Here is a 26,984-nt window from a genome sequence, read left to right as displayed (position 1 = left end):
ACTACCCAGTACAGAAGACATTTATATACAACTATGATAATGTGTAATAAGGCCTATATAATAAAACATGTGAGAAACATGGTATGTCTATATTGGTAATATCTCTACCGATACACAAAAAGCCCAACTTTACTTCCCCACTTCAGCTTCCCTAAAGGATAACAATAATTATGTCAATAATTCCTTCTGGTATAAAACAGTATACAACTAAAACACCAAAATCTAAGTAGCACAATAGCTTCTGATATCTGCCCTTTTTTATTCAAGAGTTAATATTTTAAGGAAAACCAAATTAGATGTGCTGTGCATTTAGGTGCAGACATGCAATAATTACATTCAAGATGGGACTCCCTCCCTAAAACAAGTAGGGCAAGTTCTAATGGACATGATGCCAAGGGTAGAGTTACCAAAGGTGGCTGGCCACTGCTATGTCCTTTTGTCTGTCCTAACAAAAAAAAAAAAAAGAAAAAGAAAAAAAAGAAAAAAGTTGTGGTTCTTCAAAATTTGTTGCAGAAGTGTAGGCTTATTCCCCAGGGTAATCTGATGTTGCTAATATTTGTCAGTAAGAAGAAAGGCCAGGTTTAATTAAGAACATAAAATGTGCAGCCATATTTAAGGACTAAGTCATTTCATTCTATAAAAAGAGACTGAGAAAAGCACAAGGGATAACCTATATGTCTCCAATACAGACAGACACCATGAAGGTAAATAAGCACACACTAGGAGCTAAAGTTCCTAAGGGCACTCACCACAACAGTCTCAGTCGAAACTACCCCTGGGCAATTAGCATGTGGTATGTGCTCAGCAAAAAAGTACTTAATTAATGTGAAAATTCTGTTTAAAATAATAGTAATAAAAGATAATCAGTAAACAATCAAAATATTATTAATCAGCCAGATAAACCCAAACACTGACTGACTGTTACAGACAAGAGAACACCTGAGACCACCATCAGGAGGAGGGAAAAAAGCAAACTACAACAGCACAGGTTCCTACCTGGTTGCCTGGATCAAGGCCAGCATAAGAATTTCTTGAACTGCAACCAACTGGGGGTGTGGCCTCTCGAATGAACTCAGACATTTCAATGCCCCCACCAGGATCACTGTGGGGAAAAAATGAGAAAAGGAGAATAACTGTCATTATTCTGACACCAATGGTTTTCTTTTTGTTTGTTTTTTAAGTTATTAACCTTTTTTCTGTAAAACTATCAGGTTCAGATATTTAATATAGCAAATTGAAAAAAAATCATTCTTCTTTTATAAGTCTGATAAATTTGAACTATTTTATAACCATGTCACTACTCCAAAACATTTAAAACTCTCTCCCAAACTGTCTATATCCAATCCAATATTAGAAACTGGCCTTGATTACAATTGTACCATACTAAATATAGCACATATTTTATGATATGTGCCATAAAACCACTCTAGCAAAGAAATTATTTGCCTTTTGTTTCCTAACAGCAAAGAGAAATTGGTCAGAAAGTAATCAGATATTTTTTTAAATTTATTTTTAATTTTTTAAATTTATTTATTTTTGGCTGAATTGGGTCTTCATCGCTGCGCGCGAGCTTTCTCTAGTTGCGGTGAATGGGGGCTACTCTTCGTTGTGGCAGGCAGGCTTCTTATTGCGGTGGCTTCTCTTGTTACAGAGCACGGGCTCTAGGTGAACGGGATTCAGTAGTTGTGGCACGTAAGCTCAGTAGTTGTGGCTCGCAGGCTCTAGCGCGCAGGCTCAGTAGTTGTGGCGCACGGGCTTAGTTGTTCCACGGCATGTGGGATCTTCCTGGACCAGGGCATGAACCTGTGTCCCCTGCAATGGCAGGCAGATTCTTAGCCACTGCACCACCAAGGAAGTCCCAAGTAATCAGATCTTACACTCCCTGACCTCTCCAAGAGCACAGTCTGATTGAGCTGCATGATACAATGACGAACATGCATGAGAGCAATTATCCTGGTCAAGCTATCTGTACTTCTTTGTGTGTGTGTGTGTGTGGTATGTGGGCCTCTCACTGTCGTAGCCTCTCCCGCCGCGGAGCACAAGCTCCAGACGCGCCCGCTCAGCAGCCATGGCTCACGAGTCCAGCCGCTCCGCGGCACGTGGGATCCTCCCAGACCGGGGCACGAACCCACGTCCCCTGCATCGGCAGGCGGACTCTCAACCACTGCGCCACCAGGGAAGCCCTGTATTTCTTAAGTTAACAGAATTTAACTAGGATACTAACTTGTTTCACAGAGCTGGGAACCTAAGATTTTAGACTTGCATGTGTAGAGTTAGAAGGCACAAGTTTAAAAAGTGAAATGATGCTATGTAGTAAAAACAGGCATTAGAAAGACAAAAGAGAAAAGTACTAGGTTCAAAGAACTAAGGAAGTCCACATATAGAACTTAAAGATAATGGGATCCTAAAATAAGGAAAAAAGATCACACCAAATTTCAAAAAACTTAGACAATTAAAAAAATTTTTTTAAGTTGATACGTTGTATTTTCATTTTTATTCAGTTCAAGAAATTTTCTTTTTAGTGAGGGAGCCACTCTGCATACGGGATCTTAGTTCCATGACCAGGGATCAAACCCACACCCCCTGTGGTGGAAGTGGGGAGTCTTAACCACTGGACCGCCAGGGAAGTCCCCTAGACAATTTTATAATAAAGTTCCTCAAGAACACAACTTTTAGAACAATTCAGGCCTAAAAGTTATCATAATCCTATTTTTGCCCAAAGGTTTTTACTCATTCTACCTGGTATACAAAGTCAGTCAATAAATTTTTTAGCTATTATTATCAAGGATAAAAGCTATAGTATATATGCTTGACATTATTGTGGACATAAGCTGTCTTACCATCTAGCATCTAATTCAACCTTCTGGTTAACAACAACAAAAAAAGCAACTTCAAATTCTTCTGGTGAATCACCTCATCCCAATCTCTCATATGGCTGTGGGTAATGCTGACCCTACTCTCAAGTTTAGGGGTAAGCTGTACTGGCCAAAGTCAATCAGCATATCCCAATCTCTTGGTCACAGCAACTAGTAGTTCTAGAACAGGCACATGACCCAACTCAGGCCAGAAATGTTCTACTGTTAAGAGAAGAAACTTCTCTCTATCTGTTTGTCTTAATGCTGAGAAGATGAGTCCTGGAGCTGCTGTAGCCATTTTACAACCATAAGGGGAGAGCCTGTTTAAGAAGCCAACTAAAAGAAAAGCATAGCCTGGTAAAGGGAACGAGAGTCATGAAGCTACTTGAAATTCTGCACATTGCCACATCTGAAGACATCCCTTAAACAGACTTTTCAGTAATGTGAGCCATAAATTACCTTAAGTCTGTTTGGGTGGGGATTCCAACAGCTGCAATCAAAAGATATAGGCAAAATACAATCTGCTTACAAGTTCACCTTCCATTTATATACTTATCACTATAGCTGTTTGAATTCTAGTGTGTTTTTTAAGTTAATGGTCTCATAACTACCATGTCCCTGTTTGCTCATTGGGTCTCTAACTCTAAGCCACTGGCTACAGTTAGCTAATGGAAATTATCTTTCTAACTTGTTACCCATTTATAAAAATAAAACATAATGGAACTCAGTTACAAACATGATGGCCAAGTCTGCATACAAATGTCTATGTGTGAGAAAAGTGGAGTATGAATAAATTTGCTGGCCATTTGGTGTTAAGTCACACGGCTATCTAGGCCAGAATGAGAAATATTTTTTTAATTTGGCAAAATCTCAAGTGTGTATACACAGGCAGCTATCACCCACTGAACTAGTGATGAGTAATAACCAGCAATACTGTTAACTCCATTGGAATGCATTCTCTAATTAAGACTGCAAAGAAATCAGAAGATGGAGACCAAGGTGAAGACCAAGGAATAAAATGTTCTATGCCACAGAAAGGATAAAGAGCCCTCATCTTCCCTAGTTTATATGCATCAGCTTTAATAATATGTAATTCACATACAATTCATCCACTGAAACTGTGCAATTCAGTGATTTTTAGTATATTCATAAAGTTGTGCATCCATCACCACAGTTGATTTTAAAACATTTTTATCATCTCAAAAGCAAACCCATTTAGCTATTACCCTTCCCACCCCTCCTCCCCCCAGCCCTAAGCAACCACTGATCTACTTTCTGTCTCTATAAATTTGCCTATTCTGGATTTTTTTTCATATAAATGGAATCACATAATACGTGGTCTTCTGTAACCGACTTCTTTCACTTAGCACAATGTTTTCAAGGTTCATCAATGTTGTAGCACGTATCAGAGCTTTATACCTTTCTATGGCCAAATAATATTCCATTGTATGGATAGAACACATTTTGTTTATTCATTCATCAGCTGATGGACAATCTTACCCAGTTTTATACATCACTTCTGATAGCAAGTCTAAATGATTATAACTGGAACATAAAATTATTATTCATGACAAAGCAAATATTTACTAAATACTTAATACAGTCCAGTCATAGGGGTGCATGCTTTATTTGCATTTTCTCATGAAACATTCCCCTAAAAATCTATGATATAAATACTATCATCCTCATTTTACAGATGAAAAAACTGAAAACCGAAAAGGTGTAAAAACTTGCCTAAGGTCTCAGAGGAGTAAACAAAATAAGCCAAGTCATTGGTATATGGAGTTCAGGTGGGAAGGGAGGACACAAATAATACTTCCTCATCACTCTACAATGTGTTATCATATCTGCTCTTTCTGGTTTTTTTTCCTTCACACATGAATGTAGGTACTCATAACCAATAAGGACTGAGAAAAGATTTGAACACCAGGTCTAACTCTAAAGGCTATAGTCTAAGACACCAATAATGCCTTTTAACAAACAGGCATTAAAGTTCTCTTTCCAGTTCAAAACCAAAAGTAAACACCATTATCTAGGCAAGGTTTCTTAACCTCAGCACTACTGACATTTTGGGCCACATAATTCTCGACTGTAGGAGACCATCTTGTGCACTGTTAGGATGGTTAGCAGCATCCCTGACCTCTACCCACCAGATGCCAGTAGCATTTCTCCCTGTGATAACCAAAAATGTCTCCAAATATTGCCAAATGTTTCCTGGGGGGCAAGGTCATCTCCAGTGGAGAAACAATAATCTAGAACTAATGCTCAATGGTCAACATTGAATGGGAAGGAGGTATTAAGGGGAGAAAAAAAGATGAAGGAAAAAACAAACAGCTCCTTTTGTAGAAAAAATATATCCTCTTGCAAACTGACTGTACCTTTCTCTTCTCTACAAGTTCAGAAGCAGACCTTTTAGTCATCTGTTGGTGTCCTAACATATAAATTGACTGAGTAAGAATTTTCTTTATTAGCAAGACTTGCAGATTTTCAGCAATGGAAATTTCAGCACATACCTGGAAAGTAAGTAGTTTACAATTCTCACAGAAGCAAAGTGGTCTACTGCAGTAAGCAGTACACCAAATTCAGGGCATGTCTACCTTTATGCCTTAATTTCCTCATCTGTTTAAAAATAAAAACAGGTACAGGGAAAGGCAGAAAAGCAGAAAGGGTCTGATCTGAATTATAAAGGAGACTTCACAAATTAATTTGTTGATTATCAGTATCATAAACTGCTCAGGCTTTAATTAGAACTTCACAGAACCAGCACAGTACTAAGTTTACAAATCTAATCTAGATCACAACGATGTTCCTCAAAGTATGAACAGATAAAAGCAAAGTCCCTAAACAGAATAAATCTTCAGAAAATTTAGCCTAAAATTCACCTGTGTATATTTTAAATGGATCCTTAATTTACAATATTGTAAGCATCACTGAATGAGAAATGGAAAATATGGTTTGTCTCCAAATAATTGTATTCAAATTCTAAAATTCAGGGTGCTAATTTCCTCTCCTGAAACGTTAGAAATGTAATACATACATTAATGGCTTTGACTCTTTCTCTAAGATTAAGATGGAACAAATATTTCTGAGCTGCTATACCACAGCCAATGACAACCAGAAGCACAAGTAGTCACTCCTACTATATTCATTCATTCATGCAACAAATTGACAGCTCTAATGTACCAAGCATAGTGATCGGCTCTGGAAATAAGTGTATCTGTTTTCCTGTTCATTTCTGTTCAGAACAGAGATTTACAAGTGGGAGAGTGGGGGAAAGGAGATGTCGAAAGCAAAAATCTACAACAAAGACCATATTTAATGGTGAAACTTAAAAGCACTCCTAAAAAGACAAGGATGTACACGAATACTATTTCAATTTAACCATGTGTGAGAAGTTATAGCCAATGAAAAGTTAAACAAGAAGCATAAGGTCTAGAAAGGAAGAAATAAAACTGTCATCATTTACAGAAAATCAAGAAATAACCTACAAAGTTTTACCATTAATAAGGGAGTTTAATAATGTTGCTGGATACAAAGTAAACTGCTACATTTAAAGGGAGAAAAACAAAAGGTAATTAGAAAAAATCATATAATAGCAGAAAAACTATAAAATAATTTGTCAAATTTAATAAAAGCTATGAAAGCCTTTTAATGGAGAAATGATAAATATTTACTGAAAGATATTAAAGAAGACTAAGTAAATGGAGAGATTTAATATTGTAAAGATACCAATTCTCAGCAGAATCTACATAGCCAGTGTAATTCCAATAAAAACCCTAAGTTCTTGTAGATTTTGCCCAGTAGACTCTAAAGTTTACATCAAAGATCAAGGAGGGGCTTCCCTGGTGGCACAGTGGTTAAGAATCGGCCTGCCAATGCAGGGGACACGGGTTCGAACCCTCATCTGGGAAGATCCCACATGCCGTGGAGCAACTAAGCCCTTGTGTCACAACTGAGCCTGAGCTCTAGAGCCCACGTGCCACAACTACTGAAGCCCGTGGGCCTAGAGTCCGTGCTCCGCAACAAGAGAAGCCACCGCAATGAGAAGCCTGCACATCACAACGAAGAGGAGCCCCCGCTTGCCACAACTAGAGAAAGGCTGCGTGCAGCAATGAAGACCCAAAGCAGCCAAAAATAAATAAATAAAGTAAATTTATTTAAAAAAAAAAAAGATCAAGGAGCCGAGAGTAGCAAATTAACTCCTGAAAAAGAACGAGGTACGAGGTTTGCCCCACTAGGTATCAAAAGTCATGTTATAAAGCACTTAGGATGGAGTGGTAACTGCACAGGCATAAACTAGATCAACAGAACAGAAGAGAGCCCAGAAACATACCCACCATATATGAAAACTTAATTTATGACAAAATGAGTACTGCAGATCACCAAGGAAAAGATAGTCTGTTTAACAAATACTGATTAAACCAGTCATTTATAAAGAAAAAAAACAAATCCTGAATCCCTACCTTACAACAGATCATAAAAATTTCCAGCAAAACTGAAATGTGAAAACAAAAGAAACATGAAACTTTAAAAAGACAATCTTTCTGAGAGTATCCTTCTGATATCTGTGTAGGAATAATTTCTTAAACAAGACACAAAAATGTTAATTACCAAAAAAATGATAAACTGTGTATTAAATTTAAGAATGTATGATAATCATAAGAAACCTTAAGAAAAGCAAAGTGACAAGCTACAAACTGGGAAAAGATGTCTGTAATGTACATAACCAATAAAGGAGTAGTATAATGAATATATTTTTTAAAACTCGTTTTTCTTAATCAATAAGAAAAAGAGAATTCCAAAGAAAAATAAAAAAGAAACGAATGGGCACCGGAAGGAACAGAAGACTTAAATGGAACATATATGTGAGATAAGATGCTCAGCCTCATTAGTAATCAGAAAGGTCAACTAAAGTCAAAATGAGACACACCTAACACTTAACTTTTAAAACTTACCAAAATCAAAGATTGAGGATATGAAACAATAAGGACTTTCACACACTAACGGTGAGAGTATAAATTGGTACAATCGTTTTGGCAAACAGCTTGTATGACCTAGTAAAACTGAACGTAAAAACACCTTGTGAACCAGCTTACATACACTAGATATACACATGTGTATGAAGAGACATATATAATAATGTGTTATCTGAGCAAAAAAACTTGAAATAATCTGAATGACTATCAACAGAAGAATGGATAAATTGTAGTCCATTCCTACAGTGGTTGACTATATCACAGCAAACATAAATGATAGCTAAAAGCATCAACATGGGTAAGTCTACAAAATATGATATTCTGCACAAAAAAAGCCCTTCACACAGAAATACATACAGTATGATTCTCTTCAGGATATCCTAAGGTAGACAAAATTAATTAGGAATATCTACAAAGACTATATAACAATAAAGCAAGGGAATTATTAACAAAAAATTCAAGATAAAGGTCACTCCTGAAGGGAAAAGGGTAGAATGATATAGGAAAGGAGTACATGAAGACTTGTATGGTAATTGTATAATGTCCTTATTACTTAAGCTGTGTGGTGGGTAAGTATTCACTTGATTATTATTCTCTAAATTATACATGTAATTGATATACCATTTGGAAATATATATATTTCACAATAAAATTTTTTGAAAACTAAAAGAAAATAGAAAAATTCAGTAACAGAAACAATTAAAAATATATACGATTATACAGAACTAATAAGAGCTAGCAATTACTGAATTGTTCCACGTACCAGAAATGGTACTAAGTCCTTTACATATATGATCTCATTTATGCTAATAATCCTATGAGACAGTAGTACTATTTATCTCATCATCGAGATGAAGAAGCCAAGGAATAAAAAGCTTTAGTAACTCCCCCAAGGTTATACTATCAGGAAGTAATTCAAGCCCCTGGCAGATTAAGTGCAGAATCTACATTCTGTTTGCTTACCCACTAAATGAGGGTATGCGTTTCCTAACAGAAATAGAATAGACTTAAGAACTATGCAGGACCCACTAAAAAATGTACACACATATACCATGTCTCTGAGTGAGACTTTCTATTTTACAGGCTGAGTTCTCTCCAAATTTAACACAATTATCATCAAAATTCTACTCAAACTTTCTGAAGGATGTGTTTACAAGGAAACATCTCATAAAAAACTAAGTAAGTATATGCATAAGGATAACTAAGATAATACTGAAAGAAAAGTACTGAAGAGGGATTCATACTGCTAAGTATTAAGCATACTAGAAGGCCATAAAAACAGTATATTATAAGCAAAAAGAGAGATCAATGGAGCAGAAAACAAAGCCCAGAAATGGACATAATACAAGTATGCTACATGAAAAAGCAAGCATTTAAAATTACTGGGGGGGGAAAATGCATTATTCACTCAATTTTGTTGGTACAATACTAACAAACCTTAAAAAAAAGAAGTTGGAAACGTTTTCAGATTGACTACGATTTAAGAGTAAAAAATAAAATGATAAAAATACTAAAAGTAGGGCTTCCCTGGTGGCGCAGTGGTTGAGAATCTGCCTGCCAGTGCGGCGGACACGGGTTCAAGCCCTGGTCTGGGAAGATCCCACATGTCGCGGAGCAGGTAGGCCCGTGAGTCACAACTACTGAGCCTGCACGTCTGGAGCCTGTGCTCCGCGACAGGAGAGGCCGCGACAGTGAGAGGCCCACGCACTGCGATGAAGAGTAGCCCCCGCTCGCCGCAACTAGAGAAAGCCCTCGCACAGAAACGAAGACCCAACACACCCAAAAATAAATTAAAAAAAAAAAAAAAAAACTAAAAGTAGATACAGGTGAATATTTACATAATTTGGGGAAAGAAAACTATCTCACAAAACTTGATATCAAAGAGAGAACTAATAAAGTTTCGTAGAATAGAACAGATAACAGAAAAATTAATTGTGGCATATAAATATATAAATGAAATGCCATAAAGTGAGGAAAAGTATTTGACACAAAATGATATCCTTAATAAGTATCTTCTTCAAATCAATAGTAAAAAACTAACCACCAACAGAAAAATATACAATTCATAAAATAACAAATATAAATGGACCAGCACAAGAAAAATAGCTCCATTTCACTAGTAATCCAAAAACTGAAAAAAGTAAACAATGAATTATTTACCAGTTTGTGAAAATACTAAATAGTGTAGTCAAAAGTACAAAATAAGAAGCCCTCAAACTGCTAATCACAGTAATTAAAAGGTAAAAATCTTCAGAATTTGGCAATATATATTGAGAAACTTTAAAATGGGTGTAGTTTTCCGGTAATTCTACTTCTGCTAAATCATGATAAAAAAACTTAGTCATTTAAACTTTGAACATCACAGTGAGCTAACACAAATTTAAATTAGAAAATAATTAAAATAATTAAAAACAAGATAGCTAAATTAAGATACTGTATTCCCACAAAATGGAATACAGTGTAGTCATTAAAATACTATCACAGAGTTAGATAGCCTCATCCACCAGAGGGCAGACAGCAGAAGCAATAAGAACTACAATCCTGCAGCCTGTGGAACAAAAACCACATTCACAGAGAGATAGACAAGACGAAAAGGCAGAGGGCTATGTACCAGATGAAGGAACAAGATAAAACCCCAGAAAAACAACTAAATGAAGTGGACATATGCAACTTTCCAGAAAAAGAATTCAGAATAATGATAGTGAAGATGATCCAGAACCTTGGAAAAAGAATGGAGGCAAAGATCAAGAAGATGCAAGAAATGTTTAACAAAGACCTAGAAGAATTAAAGAACAAACAAACAGAGATGAACAATACAATAACTGAAATGAAAACTACACTAGAAGGAATTAATAGCAGAATAACTGAGGCAGAAGAACGGATAAATGACCTGGAAAACAGAATGGTGGAATTCACTGCTGCGGAGCAGAATAAAGAAAAAAGAATGAAAAGAAATGAGGACAGCTCAAGAGACCTCTGGAACAACATTAAACACAACAACATTCGCAATATAGGGGTTCAGGAAGGAGAAGAGAGAGAGAAAGGAACAGAGAAAATATTTGAAGAGATTATACTCAAAAACTTCCCTAACATGGGAAAGAAAATAGCCACTCAAGTCCAGGAAGCACAGCAAGTCCCTGACAGGATAAACCCAAGGAGAAACACGCCCAGACACATAGTAATCAAATTGGCAAAAATTAAAGACAAAGAAAAATTATTAAAAGCAGCAAGGAAAAAATGACAAATATCATACAAGGGAACTCCCATAAGGTTAACAGCTGATTTCTCAGCAGAAACTCTACAAACCAGAAGGGAGTGGCATGATATACTTAAAGTGATGAAAGGGAAGAACCTACAACCAAGATTACTCTACCCGGCAAGGATCTCATTCAGATTCGATGGAGAAATCAAAAGCTTTACAGACAAGCAAAAGCTAACAGAATTCAGCACCACCAAACCAGCTCTACAACAAATGCTAAAGGAACTTCTCTAAGTGGGAAACACAAGAGAAGAAAAGGACCTACAAAAGCAAACCCAAAACAATAAAGAAAATGGTCATAGGAACATACATATCAAAAATTACCTTAAACATGAATGGATTAAATGCTCCAACCAAAAGACACAGGCTTGCTGAATGGATACAAAAACAAGACCCATATATATGCTGTAAACAAGAGACCCACATCAGACCTAGGGACACATACACACTGCAAGTGAGGGGATGGAAAAAGATATTCCATGCAAATGGAAATCAAAACAAAGCTGGAGCAGCAATTCCCATATCAGACAAAACAGACTTTAAAATAAGGACTATTACAAGAGACAAGAAGGACACTACATAGTGATCAAGGGATCAATCCAAGAAGAAGATATAGCAATTATAAATATATATGCACCCAACATAGGAGCACCTCAATACATAAGGCAACTGCTAACAGCTCTAAAAGAGGAAATCGACAGTAACACAATAATAGTGGGGGAGGTTAACACATCCCTTACACCAACGGACAGACCATCCAAACAGAAAATTCATAAGGAAACACAAGCTTTAAATGACACAATAGACCAGATAGATTTAATAGATATTTATAGGACATTCCATCCAAAAACAGCAGATTACACTTTCTTCTCAAGTGTGCACAGAACATTCTCCAGGATAGATCCCATCTTGGGTCACAAATCAAGCCTCAGTAAACATAGAAAAATTGAAATCGTATCAAGAATCTTTTCTGACCACAATGCTATGAGATTAGAAATCAATTACAGGGAAAAAAACATAAAAAACACAAACACATGGAGGCTAAACAATATGCTACTAAATAACAAAGAGATCACTGAAGGAATCAAAGAGGAAATCAAAAAATACCTAGAGACAAATGACAATGAAAACACGACGATCCAAAACCTATGGGATGCAGCAAAAACAGTTCTAAGAGGGAAGTTTATAGCTATACAAGCCTACCTCAAGAAACAAGAAAAATCTCAAATAAACAACCTAACCTTACACCTAAAGGAAATACAGAAAGAAGGACAAACAAAACCCAAAGTTAGCAGAAGGAAAGAAATCATAAAGATCAGAGCAGAAATAAATGAAATAGAAACAAAGAAAACAATAGCAAAGATCAATAAAACTAAAAGCTGGTTCTTTGAGAAGAGAAACAAAACTGATAAACCATTAGGCAGACTCGTCAAGAAAAAGAGGGAGAGGACTCAAATCAATAAAATTAGAAATGAAAAAGGAGAAGTTAAAACAGACACCGCAGAAATACAAAGCATCCTAAGAGAATAGTACAAGCAACTCTATGCCAATAAATGGACAACCTGGAAGAAATGGACAAATCCTTAGAAAGGTGGAATCTTCCCAGACTGAACCAGGAAGAAATAGAAAATATGAACAGACCAATCACAAGTAATGAAATTGAAACTGTGATGAAAAATCTTCCAACAAACAAAAGTCCAGGACCAGATGGCTTCACAGGTGAATTCTATCAAACATTTAGACAAGAGCTAACACCTACCCTTCTCAAACTCTTCCAAAAAATTGCAGAGGAAGGAACACTCCCAAACTCATTCTACGAAGCCACCATCACCCTGATACCAAAACCAGACAAAGATACTACAAAAAAAGAAAATTACAGACCAATATCACTGATGAATATAGGTGCAAAAATCCCCAACAAAATACTAGCAAACGGAATCCAACAACACATTAAAAGGATCATACACCATGATCAAGTGGGATTTATCCCTGGGATGCAAAGATTCTTCAATATACGCAAATCAATCAATGTGATACACCATATTAACAAACTGAAGAATAAAAACCATATGATCATCTCAATAGATGCAGAAAAAGCTTCTGACAAAATTCAACACCCATTTATGATAAAAACTCTCCAGAAAGTGGGCATAGAGGGAACCTACCTCAACATAATAAAGGCCATATAAGACAAACCCACAGCAAACATCATTCTCAATGGTGAAAAAATGAAAGCATTTCCTCTAAGATCAGGAACAAGACAAGGATGTCCACTCTCACCAGTATTATTCAACATAGTTTTGGAAGTCCTAGCCACGGCAATCAGAGAAGAAAAAGAAATAAAAGGAATACAAATTGGAAAAGAAGAAGTAAGACTGTCACTGCTTGCAGATGACATGATACTATACACAGAGAATCCTAAAAATGTCACCAGAAAACTACTAGAGCTAATCAATGAATTTGGTAAAGTTGCAGGATACAAAATTAATGCACAGAAATCTCTTGCATTCCTATACACTAAGGATGAAAAATCTGATAGAGAAATTAAGGAAACTCTCTCATTTACCATTGCAACAAAAAGAATAAAATACCTAGGACTTGTAGGTATTTTACCTACCTTTTGTTTCCCTAGGTAGGTGTTTTGTCTCCCTACTTAGGGAGACAAAAGACCTGTATGCAGAAAACTATAAGACACTGATGAAAGAAATTAAAGATGATACCAACAGATGGAGAGATATACCATGTTCTTGGATTGGAAGAACCAATACTGTGAAAATGACTATACTACCCAAAGCAATCTACAGATTCAATGGAATCACTATCGAATTACCAATGGCATTTTTTATGGAACTAGAACAAAGCATCTTAAAATTTGTATGGAGACACAAAAGACCCCGAATAGCCAAAGTAGTCTTGAGGGAAAAAAACGGAGCTGGAGGAATCAGACTCCCTGACTTCAGACTATACTACAAAGCTACAGTAATCAAGACAATATGGTACTGGCACAAAAACAGAAACACAGATCAGTGGAACAAGATAGAAAGCCCAGAGATAAACTCACGCACCTATGGTCAACTAATCTGTGACAAAGGAGGCAAATATATACAATGGAGAAAAGACAGCCTCTTCAGTAAGTGGTGCTGGGAAAACTGGACTGCTACATGTAAAAGAATGAAATTAGAACACTCCCTAACACCATACACAAAAATAAACTCAAAATGGATTAGAGACCTAAATGTAAGACCGGACAGTATAAAACTCTTAGAGGAAAACATAGGAAGAACACTCTTTGACATAAATCACAGCAAGATCTTTTTTGATCCATCTCCTAGAGTAATGGAAATAAAAACAAAAATAAACAAATGGGGGCCTCCCTGGTGGCGCAGTGGTTGAGAGTCCGCCTGCCGATGCAGGGGATATGGGTTCGTGCCCTGGTCTGGGAGGATCCCATATGCCGCGGAGCGGCTGGGCCCGTGAGCCATGGCCGCTGAGCCTGCGCGTCCGGGGCCTGTGCTCCGCAATGGGAGGCCACAGCAGTGAGAGGCCCGCATACCGCAAAAAAAGATAAAAATAAAAAAAAAATAAACAAATGGGACCTAATGAAACTTCAAAGCTTTTGCACAGCAAAGGAAACCATAAACAAGACGAAAAGACAACCCTCAGAATGGGAGAAAATATTTGCAAACGAATCAACAGACAAGGATTAATCTCCAAAATACATAAACAGCTCATGCAGCTCAATATTAAAGAAACAAACAATCCAATCCAAAAATGGGCAGAAGACCTAAATAGACACTTCTCCAAAGAAGACATACAGATGGCCAAGAAACACATGAAAAGCTGCTCAACATCACTAATTATTAGAGAAAAGCACATCAAAACTACAATGAGGTATCACCTCACACCAGTTAGAATGGGCATTATCAGAAAATCTACAAACAACAAATGCTGGAGAGGGTGTGGAGAAAAGGGAACCCCCTCTTACACTGTTGGTGAGAATGTAAACCGATACAGCCACTATGGAGAACAGTATGGAGGTTCCTTAAAAAACTAAAAGTAGAATTACCATGTGACCCAGCAATCCCACTACTGGGCATATATCCAGAGAAAACCATAATTCAAAAAGACACATGCACCCCAATGTTCACTGCAGCACTATTTACAGTAGCCAGGTCATGGAAGCAAGCTAATAATAATATCCATTCGACAGACGAATGGATAAAGAAGTTGTGGTACATATATACAATGGAATATTACTCAGCCATAAAAAGAAATGAAATTGAGTCATTTGTTGACACATGGTTGGATCTAGAGACTGTCATACAGAGTAAAGTAAGTCAAAAAGAGAAAAACAAATATCGTAGATTAACGCATGTCTGTGGAACCTAGAAAAATGGTACAGATGAGCCAGTTTGCAGGGCAGAAGTTGAGACGCAGTTGTAGAGAACAAACGTATGGACACCATGGGGGGAAAACCACAGTGGGGGGTGGGGATGGTGGTGTGCTGAATTGGGCGATTGGAATTGACATGTATACACTGATGTGTATAAAACTGATGACTAATAAGAACCTGCTGTATAAAAAAACAAAGAAACAAACAAAAAAATACTATCACAGAAAAAAGTATTTTCAGTAGTTCAAAGTATTTCCTGAGTACCTATCAGGGCAAGACACTGTTCTAGAACCTGGGAATATAATAGTTTGTAAGAAAAACAAGGCTCTGCCTTCAAAAAGCTTATAAATGCAAACAAATGATTAAGTAAGATAATTTCAGATAGTGATTTATGCTATTAACAAAATTATTATAAGGTAAAATATCTGTTCAATGAACAAACAGGGTAATCATGTTAGGGATGGAGGAAAATGTAACTGAAAAAGGATAAAGGCTTTCAGTGCACTGGAGAATATACAGAAACATTACCTGTCTTAACAGATATTGAGTACCCACTTTTAGTGATATTATTTATATCCTGAACCTGAAATATTTGATACTATACTGACTGGAAACATGGCATAGTGGTTAAAAGCATGGCCTCGCCTCCAGAGCCTGACAGCCTAGATTATTTGATCTTTCTCACCTCACTTTCCACATCTGCAAACCAGGGATAATAACAGCAACCATCTCATAGAATTGTTTTTGAGGACTGTATGAGCTTAAAAATGTCAAGTGCTCATATAGCAACTGTTTAATGGGATAGAATGTGGCTGAGAGCAGTAGGAGACTATTTTAGCTGAGACAGGCTCCAGGAAAGCCTCCAGGAAGGGGTGACAGCTACAAAGAGTTGAACCCTAGGAAGTCAGTCATGCTAAGATCTAGGGAAGGAACAGCTAAGTTTCTAAGGTGAGAATATAAAATTGAAAAAAATTGACGATGTATAAAATGAAAACTGTAGCTTATAAATGTCAAGTAAAATATTATCACAGTTTGCTTAAGATATATATACACATTTTATTTATATGTATAAAAATAAATGCTTAGATTTATAAAGCCATGTTTTATTATTTCTTTAACCTGTTTTCCATTGGTTTTGGTCTTTGGTATGAATAACTATTACACTATTATGACTATTATAGTTCTAAAATGTTATTTATTAACAAGGCCAAGGATACTGATTTATCCCCAGATAGCCAGTCAGCTTTGCTGTGGTCTAATGTGACAATCACACTTGTCACTGTACCAATAGTGGTAAGATCTACCACTGCCTTAAAACCAGGTAAACAGAACAAATAATCACATCACTGTACACACGCATCACTGTACATCATTACAAACTGAGTGGCATGGGTTTCCTTACCTTGGGCCATTGCTGTCTTTTCTCCTTGTTGAACAGTTGCCTTGCTCAGCTCTGGCTCGCTGATCTGTGAAATCATTTGTGTTCCTATCTACAATCTCTCCAGCATCAAGTGCTCTGTGGAGTCGATAGTTGACCATCTTCAGAACAATGAAAACAGCAGCTATCACAGGACAATAGACTGCTACTATAATCATGGAAGAAGGAAGGGCCTTAAAGAGAAAGAAAATAAAGATAGGAATTTTAAAATATTTTATACTTTATTCAATTAGAGAAATCTGTAACTAAAATAATAAACACACACATTCTCACACAAAGCAACAATTGTGTTCCTAGCACTAAGTTGTAAAAGTATAAGATAGCACCACCCAATATAGCCACTTGCTACATGTGGCTATTGAGTGCTTGAAATGTGGTTAGCCTGAATTGAGGTGTGCACTAAGAATAAAATAACACTGGATTTTGAAAAGTCAGTATGAAAAAAAGAATGCAAAATATCTCAATTTTTATACTGATTACACGTTGAAATATATTTAGATTATACTGGGTTAAATAAAATATATTATTAAAGTTAATTTCATCTGTTACTTTTATTTTTAATGTAGCTACTAGAAAAATTTTAAATTACATATGTGGCTTACAATATATGTCCACTGGACAGTCCATTTGTAACAGTCCATGGACTGTTACAAAGTCCATGCCAAAAAGCTTATAATACAAGTAGAGAGTTAAGGTATCACATTATATAATATGTGAATAAGACAGGGTTGTGATCCAAATACATATAATCCCTGTTTATGTGCTCCCTGTAACTTTTTTTTAGGATATAAACTTTCTTTGTGTTCTAGAAAATCCTAAGTTAAAACTGTTATGAGAATAACCTTAGAACTATGACTATAAAAACCAGATAAGACATGGGGGACATTCAAAATCCAAATGTTTTATTTTAAAATACTTAAATGCTTAAAATACTGAAAATGTGTAACCTGCCAAATAAAACGAATAAAAGAATACAGAATAGAATCAAGCAATAAATAGATGTATTGAAATAAGTCAGAAGCATCCTGGGCGTGGGGACTGCACACCCATCATACCTGAGAATTCAGTGATGTGGACATGAGTCCGGGGCTGGCAGGCTGGAGAACACCGCACTTGGAAGGCATGACTCAGAGTCACTATTAGCAGAGCCTATAAAACTAGGCTCAAGTTATGCCCCTTTTCATGAGAAAAAAATCATCCCAGGTGTCTACAGCTCTAGATTTCACATGTTTTCATAAGGTTCCACCTCATTAATCTGAGAACATGGCTCTAAATTTACTTGGAAAGATATCCTCAAATCGCTTGAGAAGGTGAAATTGAAAAGGTTCTAATGAACCAGGGAGGTTTCAAAGACAGATATGATAAAAGTTTAAAAAATAAGACAGTTATTTGGGAGGTAGAGAGACAGAAACAGTGTGGGTTGGAACTGGGAGGCGGGAAAAGAAAGTAAATCAAGCCTAAAGTTTAATACTTTTGGGTTGAGTGCAGGCATAATAGGTAAATATTTGGTATTTTTATTTTTTAATTTTATTTATTTTTGGCTGTGTTGGATCTTCATTGCTGCGCATGGGCTTTCTCTAGTTGCGGCGAGCGGGGGCTACTCTTCGTTGCGGTGCACGGGCTTCTCACTGTGGTGGCTTCTCTTGTTGCAGAGCACAGGCTCTAGGCGCACAGACTTCAGTAGTTGTGGATCGCGGGCTCTAGAGCACAAGCTCAGTAGTTGTGGCACACGGGCCTAGCTGCTCCGCGGCATGTGGGATCTTTCCAGACCAGGGATCGAACCTGTGCCTCCTGAATTGGCAGGTGGATGCTTAACCACTGCATCACCAGGGAAGTCCTATTTGGTATTTTTAAATGCTTAGATTAAGAAGCCCTTCATATTAGTGTATCTAAAAAATTACACTGGTGATTTCAATTTAAAATGTCACTGAATAACAGACCTAGGCTTATAAAATGTATTTAAAATCTTACAAAATCCATAAATATCAGGTTTAGAGGAGTTAAGTACTCCAAAAGATTTGTTAGATAATTTACATAATTTACTTAAAATAAATACTAAATTTATAAATGCAATTTAAATTCAAGGGATCTTAAGCTACATGAAAAAACCAAATCTCTTAAAAATGATTGTTAAAATGTGTTCAATTTGTAAAGAGTTGAGTTTAAAATTCTAAGTTAATTTACAGCTTTAATAAATCTAACATTCATTGCAAAAAAAAAAAAGTTCCCTGAAAAACTTTTTCCAAACAGAGACACACACACACAAATTGACAAAAATTTCAAAGTAAACACGCACATAAATACAAACACATACACTGCTTAGAATATTTATAGAAGTTCTGCATGATGCTGATTTCCATATGATATGTTCACTTAAGAACTGGAATTCTTGGAGATCATTTAGTTCAACACCCTCATTTCCAGACTAAAAACAGAGCTACTGTATGATCCAGCAATCCCACTCCTTAGCATATATCTGGAGAAAACCATAGTTCGGAAAAATACATGCACCTCAATGTTCACTGCAGCACTGTTTACAACAGCCAAGACATGGAAGCAACCTAAATGTCCATCGACAGATGAATGGATAAAGATGTGGTACATATATACAAGTAATATTGTACATATATACAGTTACTCAGCCGTTAAAAAGAATGAAATAATACCGTTTGCAACAACATGGGTGGATCTGGAGATTATCATACTAAGTGGAGCCAGACAAAGACAAATATCATATGATATCACTTATATGCTGAATCTAAAAAAAAAATGATACAAATGAACTTACTTACAAAACAGAAACAAACTCACAGACTTAGAAAACGAATTTATGGTTACCAGTGGGGAAGAGTGGGGTGGAGGGATAGATTGGGAGTTTGGGATTGACATGTACACACTGCTGTATTTAAAATAAAATGACTTTCCATGAAATTAATTAACTAATTTAAAAACGTGTATCACTGTATATAGGAATATGTATATATATATATATAATATGTAAATTATATAAAGAATAAATGTAAAGAATTCCTTCAAAATCAATAGCAAAGAGGCAGACCAATGAAAATAAAGGACAACAGACAGAACTTACACAGAAAAATATAAATAGCCAATAAAAACAACATGAAAACATGTTCAACTTCATCAGTAATGAGCAAAATACAATGTAAAACCTCAACAATATATCATTAACACCCATCTTAATGAACAAAAATTAAGAAATCAGACAAAATTAAGTATGGACAACCAGACCTCTTATAAACTGCTAGTAGAAATATAAATTGATAGATACATCACCCAAGATCCAGCAATTTCTCTCATAAGCATAAAAATGAAAGAAACTCTTACACTCGCAGCATAAGACTTTTACCAAAAACTGGGGGTGGGGTGGGGCAACCTCAACTGAAAATCAACAGGAAAATGGAAAACGGCAGACTAGTTACCAATGGAATATGACAGTAAAAACTACAGCTACACGCAGCAACATTAACTGTACATATACAATATGTGTCGTATTCCAAATGTAAACTTACGTTTTACTGTATTTTCTTGATTTTTTGGTAATAAGCATGTATTTCTTTTATAGTTAGAAAAAAGAGCTAAAATTTTAATAGTGATAAAAAGGTTTTCATATTAGAAAAAGAGTACATTAGCTTTCACCTTTTACAAAGACATGATCTACATTCTTCTCATTAATGAATGCTTATCAATAGGTCAAGTTCCACATCAAGGCCGTTTGTCACCTTACTCCTTATTTGCAAGAAGTTAAAAAAAAATCTTAACTCTCAGTTATACATCCCTGAATGGCAGAAGTGTTAACAGCTGTCAGAGAGCTCTAGATATTCAGATCAAACATAGCCCCCAAAATTGTAGTAAGCCTCCTTACTAAGAGCTATGTTAGATACTTTACATAAGATCATTCCTCTTAGAAGTTGGATGAATAGAAATGTAAATGAAAACTACAATTAAATATTACCACATACCCATTAGGATGGCTACTATCAATTAACCAGAAAAAAAAAAAAAGGACAGAAAATAACAAGTGTTGGCATGGGTGTGGAGAAATTGGAACCTCTGTACGCTGTTGGTGGGAAAGTAAAATGATGCAGCCTCTATGAAAACAGTATGGTGGTTCCTCAAAAATATTAAAAATAGAATTACCATATGATCTAGCAATTCCACTTCTGGGTATTTATTCAAAAGAATAAATCGAATCTTGAATAAACTGCAGGATCTCGAAAAGATATCTGGACACTCATGTACACAGCAGCATTATGCACAATAGCCAAGAGACGGAAGCAATGCAGTGTCTATGAATGGATGAACAGATAAACAAAATGTGGTCTATATGTATGATGCATTATTCAGCATTAAAAGGAATGAACTCTTGTCGCATGCTGCTGCACGGATGAACCTTGAGAACAGTATGCTAAGTGAAATACGCCAGTAACAAAAAGGCAAAATACTGGATGATTCCACTTATATGAGGTATCTAAAGTAGTCAAATTCATAGAAATAGAAAGCAGAATGATGGTTGTCATGGGCTGGTGGGGGAGAGAGTGAAGAGTTGCTGTTTAATGCATGTAGAGTTTCAGTTTTGCAGAATGAAAAGGTCCTGGAAATCCATTCCACAACAATGTAAATATACTTAACACTACTGAACAGAACAATTAAAAATGTGTTAAAATGGTAAATTTTATGTTACGTGTTTTTTACTACAATTTAAAAAGTTAGATGGACAAATGTTTCACTCTTTTCTCTCTGGTGAGGAAAGTCAAATGTTGAGAAACAAGCTAGGAGACTGAGCCATTTACACCACTTCTTAAATTCTGACAGTTTATCCTGAACGTTAAAAAGTTGTGTTATTTCAGCCAGGAGTGATAGGTTCAAGCTATTCAAGACGCCAAATATATTTCTGATAGGACTCTTGAGAAAGCCACTTGGAATCACAGAAATGGTCATACCAGAATTAACAGTGCCATGAAGTAAATTTATCTTACATTTCATTTCAAAACTCAAGTGAATAATTCTCCCCTATGGCAGGCACACTGCATGGCAGAAAAGCTATCTTTTATACAATGTTCATTTCACTGTGCAGCAATGTAAAGACATTATGTTCACTGTCTATGCTTTGTGGTGGAATCTTAATTTTCTCTATCTTCTACACCACTGAGTCGAGATTTGAAGCATGCTGTTAACAAATGCATATCCTTCCTTAATATATTTGTAGCTGTTCTCAATTAGAACTGATTTCACTGCATCTTTTCCAGTTCATGTTACAATACTTAGTGCCAACTAACATACTTAGATATCAACTAACACTTAGTGAACACCACGTGCTAGGCACGTTTCTAAGTGCTTTATGTATATTAACTCATTTAACCCTCACGATCACCTCATGAAGTCAGCACTATCATTCTTCTCATTTTACAAATTTAGAAACTGAGGCACAAAGAGATAAGTAACTTGCTCAAGGTCTCAGAATGAGATGTTAAGGAGCAGTTTGGCTCCAGAGTCCTTGCTCTTCATCATGATACCTAATTGTCTCTAAATCAGGGGCTGGCAGACTTTTTCTGTTTGAAACAAAAAATATTTCACAGTTTGCAGGTCATATGATCTGTCATAACCACTCAACTCTGCTGTTGTAGTCTGAAAGCAGCTATAGGCAGCATACATGAACGTGAACATGATGTTTTCCAATAAAACTCTATGGACACTTTGTAGACACTGAAATTTGAAATTCATTTAATTTTTACATAGCATGAAGTATTACTCTTCTTCTGATTTTTTTCCAACCATTAAAAACTGTAAAAAACATCCTTACTTAGCTCATGGGCCATACAAAAACTACATGGGCCGTAGTTTATTGATACCTGCTCTAAATCAAAGTCTATTTTCTTCTCTCACCAGTAAGATATCATCACCAAACAAAAGATCATCAAGCACTTCCCCCTCATACATGCCAAGTACAAATCTATAATCTCCAACATCCCCAGTTTCATCCAACTATGAAGCAAAGTAACTGCTAGCAAACATAGGCCAGTAATTGCTCTTCCCTTTCAGTGAGAAAGTCTAACAATTTACACAGAAAGCATTGGTTTGGGATTATCATGGAAAATTCCACTGGTTCCACAGAAATCACTGGAAAAATGAGAAAAACAATGGCTTTCAGAAACTATTTGACAAAGTTTCATGAAAAGAAACTAACTAGGGATGAGGGGCAGAGGGTCTCTCTGTACTATGAGGGAAAACCTCCGACGCAAACACGAAGACTGAACCTCACTGTCTCTAAAATAGTAGATTAACTGTTAAGAGAATCGTAGAAGGGACTTCCCTGGTTAGGACTCTGTGCTCTCACTGTTGAGGGCCTGCATTCAATGCCTGGTTGGGGAGCTAAGATCCCACAAGCCGTGTGGCACAGCCAAAAGAAAAGAAAAACAAAACAGAATCGTAGAAGTGAAAAAACAAATTTAGGTCAGCCTTTCAAAACAAATAGATAGCAAGAAGGTCACGTTTCTACACATCTCCTTTAATTAGATATTTTTCCTCAAAATGTTTAGCCATAAATTTGTAATTAATAAATACAACTGTCATTCCCCTGAGGCCTTTCTTTGCTGCCTTACAATAAACTATAGTTCGATATCCAGCTATAAGAAAAAACTGAGTAACGGTTTGGCTTCCAAGTTCAAAACACTAAATTCATTCAGATTATTCAAGTCCAAGCTTCTCTCCTTGTGTGGTTTGGGATCACTGAATGCTGCCAACTACCAAGGTAGTTGGTGCTTTTACCAAGCTACAACATAAACAATCACTGAGATATTTAGACAGAAAAACTGAACTTAAATTTTTCTTAGCTTTAAAGTCCTGTCTGCTCTGTCAACATGTAATAGAAAAGGAAGTAAAAATAAAATGATAGCTGAAAAAATCTGGTAAATGAAAACAAAAATTAGCAGAATTTGAAAGCAGTATGCCTTATGCCCTGGGGATGGGACAGGGAACCACAGATACTAATCCTGTCCTAAATTATAAATTCCATCCATCAATAATATCCGGACTAACTTTTCTTAAAACTTTTTCAGAAGAAAAACTAGACAGCGATAACAAGGGTACTGCCTTAAGGGTACTGCCTTCCTTCCACAGTCTACCCCCAAATGCATCAGGCCTATGGCTATTCTGCTGGGCACAAATGGCCAACCGTGCAAAGAATTAAGAACCAATCTTCATAAAGCTATACCAAGATAGCCAATTGGACCCGGGTTCTAGCTTTTCTACTGGTATACCCGAAGCTGTGGGAATACCTGTACTTCCTCATCGTGATGGAAAATCCCTTCTGGCTTATTCACAAAAAAGATAAATGCATAAGCTAATTCCTGCAAAGTGCAGAATTCAGTTCCACATCTGTACCCCCTTTTATTTCTGGCCAACAGAGAGAATGTTGGGGGAAAAGGGAGGGAGAAGGTCTTAGTAACCAAATATTGCCCATAAATTGTAGACAATGACTATTAATTAGGGGTAAAGAAAGAGGTTGGATCAGAAAAAAAAAGGACTGTTTTTAAACCTTAGGGTTTTCATATGTAGGCTGCCCCCAAAGGACTTAGGAAAGCCCTTGTGTCACAACCCTAACTCTAGGGATTCGGCCCTTGTCACAGCCCCCTTCGGGGGTTGACGATTAAGCACTGCAGGTAAAAATACCTCCTTTCAGAGGACGGGCTGCAGAAGAAAAAGAAACTACTCCCAATGTCAGGATTCAGGCATACTTGCCCACAGGAAAAAACCCCAAAATATAACTTCCTAGAATTCCAACTACATAGGGAGTCAAATTGATTTCAGCAGGCCAGCTGAGAACCTCGAACAAACTCAGAATACATTTTTCCCAGAGGCACTGGTTTACAAGTGACTACTGGAACGTGAGCCTATCCATATTTCTGCAGAAGTCTGAATTTATCTACATACTATTTTAATACAAATACAATCATTAAAAATACTAGATATTTTTCTGTTTATATTTGCATTTTATATTTATGTCACTCTAAAACATGTATGTGTATTTACATTTTTATCTACAGTAGAATGTTCTTTGTAGGAAAGCAACATTCAAAAATACATATTAAGGGCCTCCCTGGTGGCGCAGTGGTTGAGAGTCCGCCTGCCGATACAGGGGATACGGGTTCGTGCCCCGGTCTGGGAGGATCCCATATGCCGCGGAGCGGCTGGGCCCGTGAGCCATGGCCGCTGGGCCTGCGCATCCGGAGCCTGTGCTCCGCAACGGGAGAGGCCACAACAGTGAGAGGCCCGCATACCACACACACAAAAAAAAAAAAAAAAAAAAAAAAAAAAAAAAACATTAACAAGCTGCAAAGAGACCACAGTAATATAGTACATACAACTCATAGCCAATAATATGTGTTAGGAGCTAAAGATAGGCAGGATAGGCATATATAAAACATAAAGGAGAAGTCAGGGCACAAATGTGAAAAATAAGGGAGGGAATAAGAGCCCTAAGAAATAAAAGCAAGGATGGATACTGATGGACTAAAGTTATCTCCTATACTTTATAGGAATTTTCCTATACTTTTAATTTTCCCAACAAGGAAAGAAAAGGCTTTTAGACAATCTGAATCTGTAAATTTTGGTGAAAGTCAATGTCTTTACAGTTAAAATGTTCTATAAAATATATTTAGATATACTATGTTTCTACCCTATTTCATAAAACAATTTTGTTCAATTCATTTACATATACCTTTAGCAACAAAGCTTTCTTCGTCACAAAAGCCATCATGAGTTATTTAACATAGGCTTACATAGCACATCATCATCATTTTGGTATATGTCATTTAAGTTACAAGACTTTTTAAAAGTACATGATGCTGTTACTGGAAATTCTGTTTATAACAAATATCCATTTGCGTTTCATTAGGACAACTGTTCTTTTTCCATTCACATCATAAATGCATATTCCTATCTCCATAACTGAGTAACATATTGTTTTATCTTTTTTTTTTTTTTCTTTTTGCGGTATGCGGGCCTCTCACTCTTGTGGCCTCTCCCGTTGCGGAGCACAGGCTCCGGATGCGCAGGCCCAGCGGCCATGGCTCACGGGCCCAGCCGCTCCGCGGCATATGGGATCCTCCCAGACCGGGGCACGAACCCGTATCCCCTGCATCGGCAGGCGGACTCTCAACCACTGCGCCACCAGGGAGGCCCTGTTTTATCTTTAATAATTTATTATGACATTCAATACTTGCAAATTATTAAGTTATAACCCTAGTAATAGTTACTATACCTATTGATATGTTAAGTTTTTGAGGACTATACCTATTGATATGTTAAGTTTTTTAGGACTTTAACAAAAAAAAAAAACATGTTGAAAACACAAAAAAGCAACTGGGTGAAAAAAGTAACTGAGCAAGCAGCAGGTAATATAAAAGACTTTGTAACGACTCAGATAATATGGTAATTCTTTCTTTGCTGAGGGATAATTGTTGGGGAGTCAGGGGGAATCTAGCCTTATGCAGGCATACCTCTGAGATATCGTGGGTGTGGATCCAGACCACCACAATAAAGGGAGTCACGTGAATTTTTTGGTTTCCAAGTGCATATAAAAGTTATATTTACACTATACTGTGGTCTATTAAATGTGCAAGCATTATGTCTAAAAAAAGGAACATATCTTATTTAAAAGATACTTTGCTAAAAAATGCTACGTCATCTGAGCCTTCAGTGAATCATACTCTTTTTGCTGGTAGAGGGTTTTGCCTCCATGCTGATGGCTGCTGACTGATCAGGGTCGTGGATGCTGAAGGCTGGGGTGGGCGTGGCCATTTCTTAAAATAAGACAGCAATGAAGGTTGCCACATCGACTGAATCTTCCTTTCATGAATGATTTCTCTGTAGCATGCAACACTGTTTGATAGCATTTTACCCACACTCGAACATCTTTCAAAATTAAAGTCATTCCTCTCAAACCCTACCACTGCTTTATCAACTAAGTTTTTGTAATATTCTAAATCCTTTGTCATTTCAACAATGTTCACAGCATCTTTACCAGGAGTAGTTTCCATCT

The 26,984-nt window shown here is 36.6% G+C and overlaps 1 protein-coding gene across 5 annotated transcripts in view; it reads right to left on the bottom strand.

The window, feature by feature from the left end:
* PCNX1 (pecanex 1) overlaps window positions 1–26,984 on the bottom strand; it is a 175,996-nt gene that overhangs the window by 127,807 nt on the left and 21,205 nt on the right. For all 5 annotated transcript variants that reach the window (XM_081227690.1, XM_081227688.1, XM_081227689.1 and 2 more), the window contains exons 2-3: window positions 16,886–17,094; window positions 997–1,102 (exon numbers count right to left, since the gene is read on the bottom strand). In XM_081227690.1, coding sequence (XP_081083816.1) covers window positions 997–1,102; window positions 16,886–17,094 — 315 coding nt within the window. The remainder of the gene's footprint in view (window positions 1–996; window positions 1,103–16,885; window positions 17,095–26,984) is intronic.

This window comes from Mesoplodon bidens, assembly GCF_964165515.1.
Source record: "Mesoplodon bidens genome assembly, chromosome: 3".
In the NCBI taxonomy this organism is placed as follows: domain Eukaryota; kingdom Metazoa; phylum Chordata; class Mammalia; order Artiodactyla; family Ziphiidae; genus Mesoplodon; species Mesoplodon bidens.
Note: the sequence above shows the minus strand (reverse complement) of the source record. Positions and strands in the feature narration are given on the sequence as shown.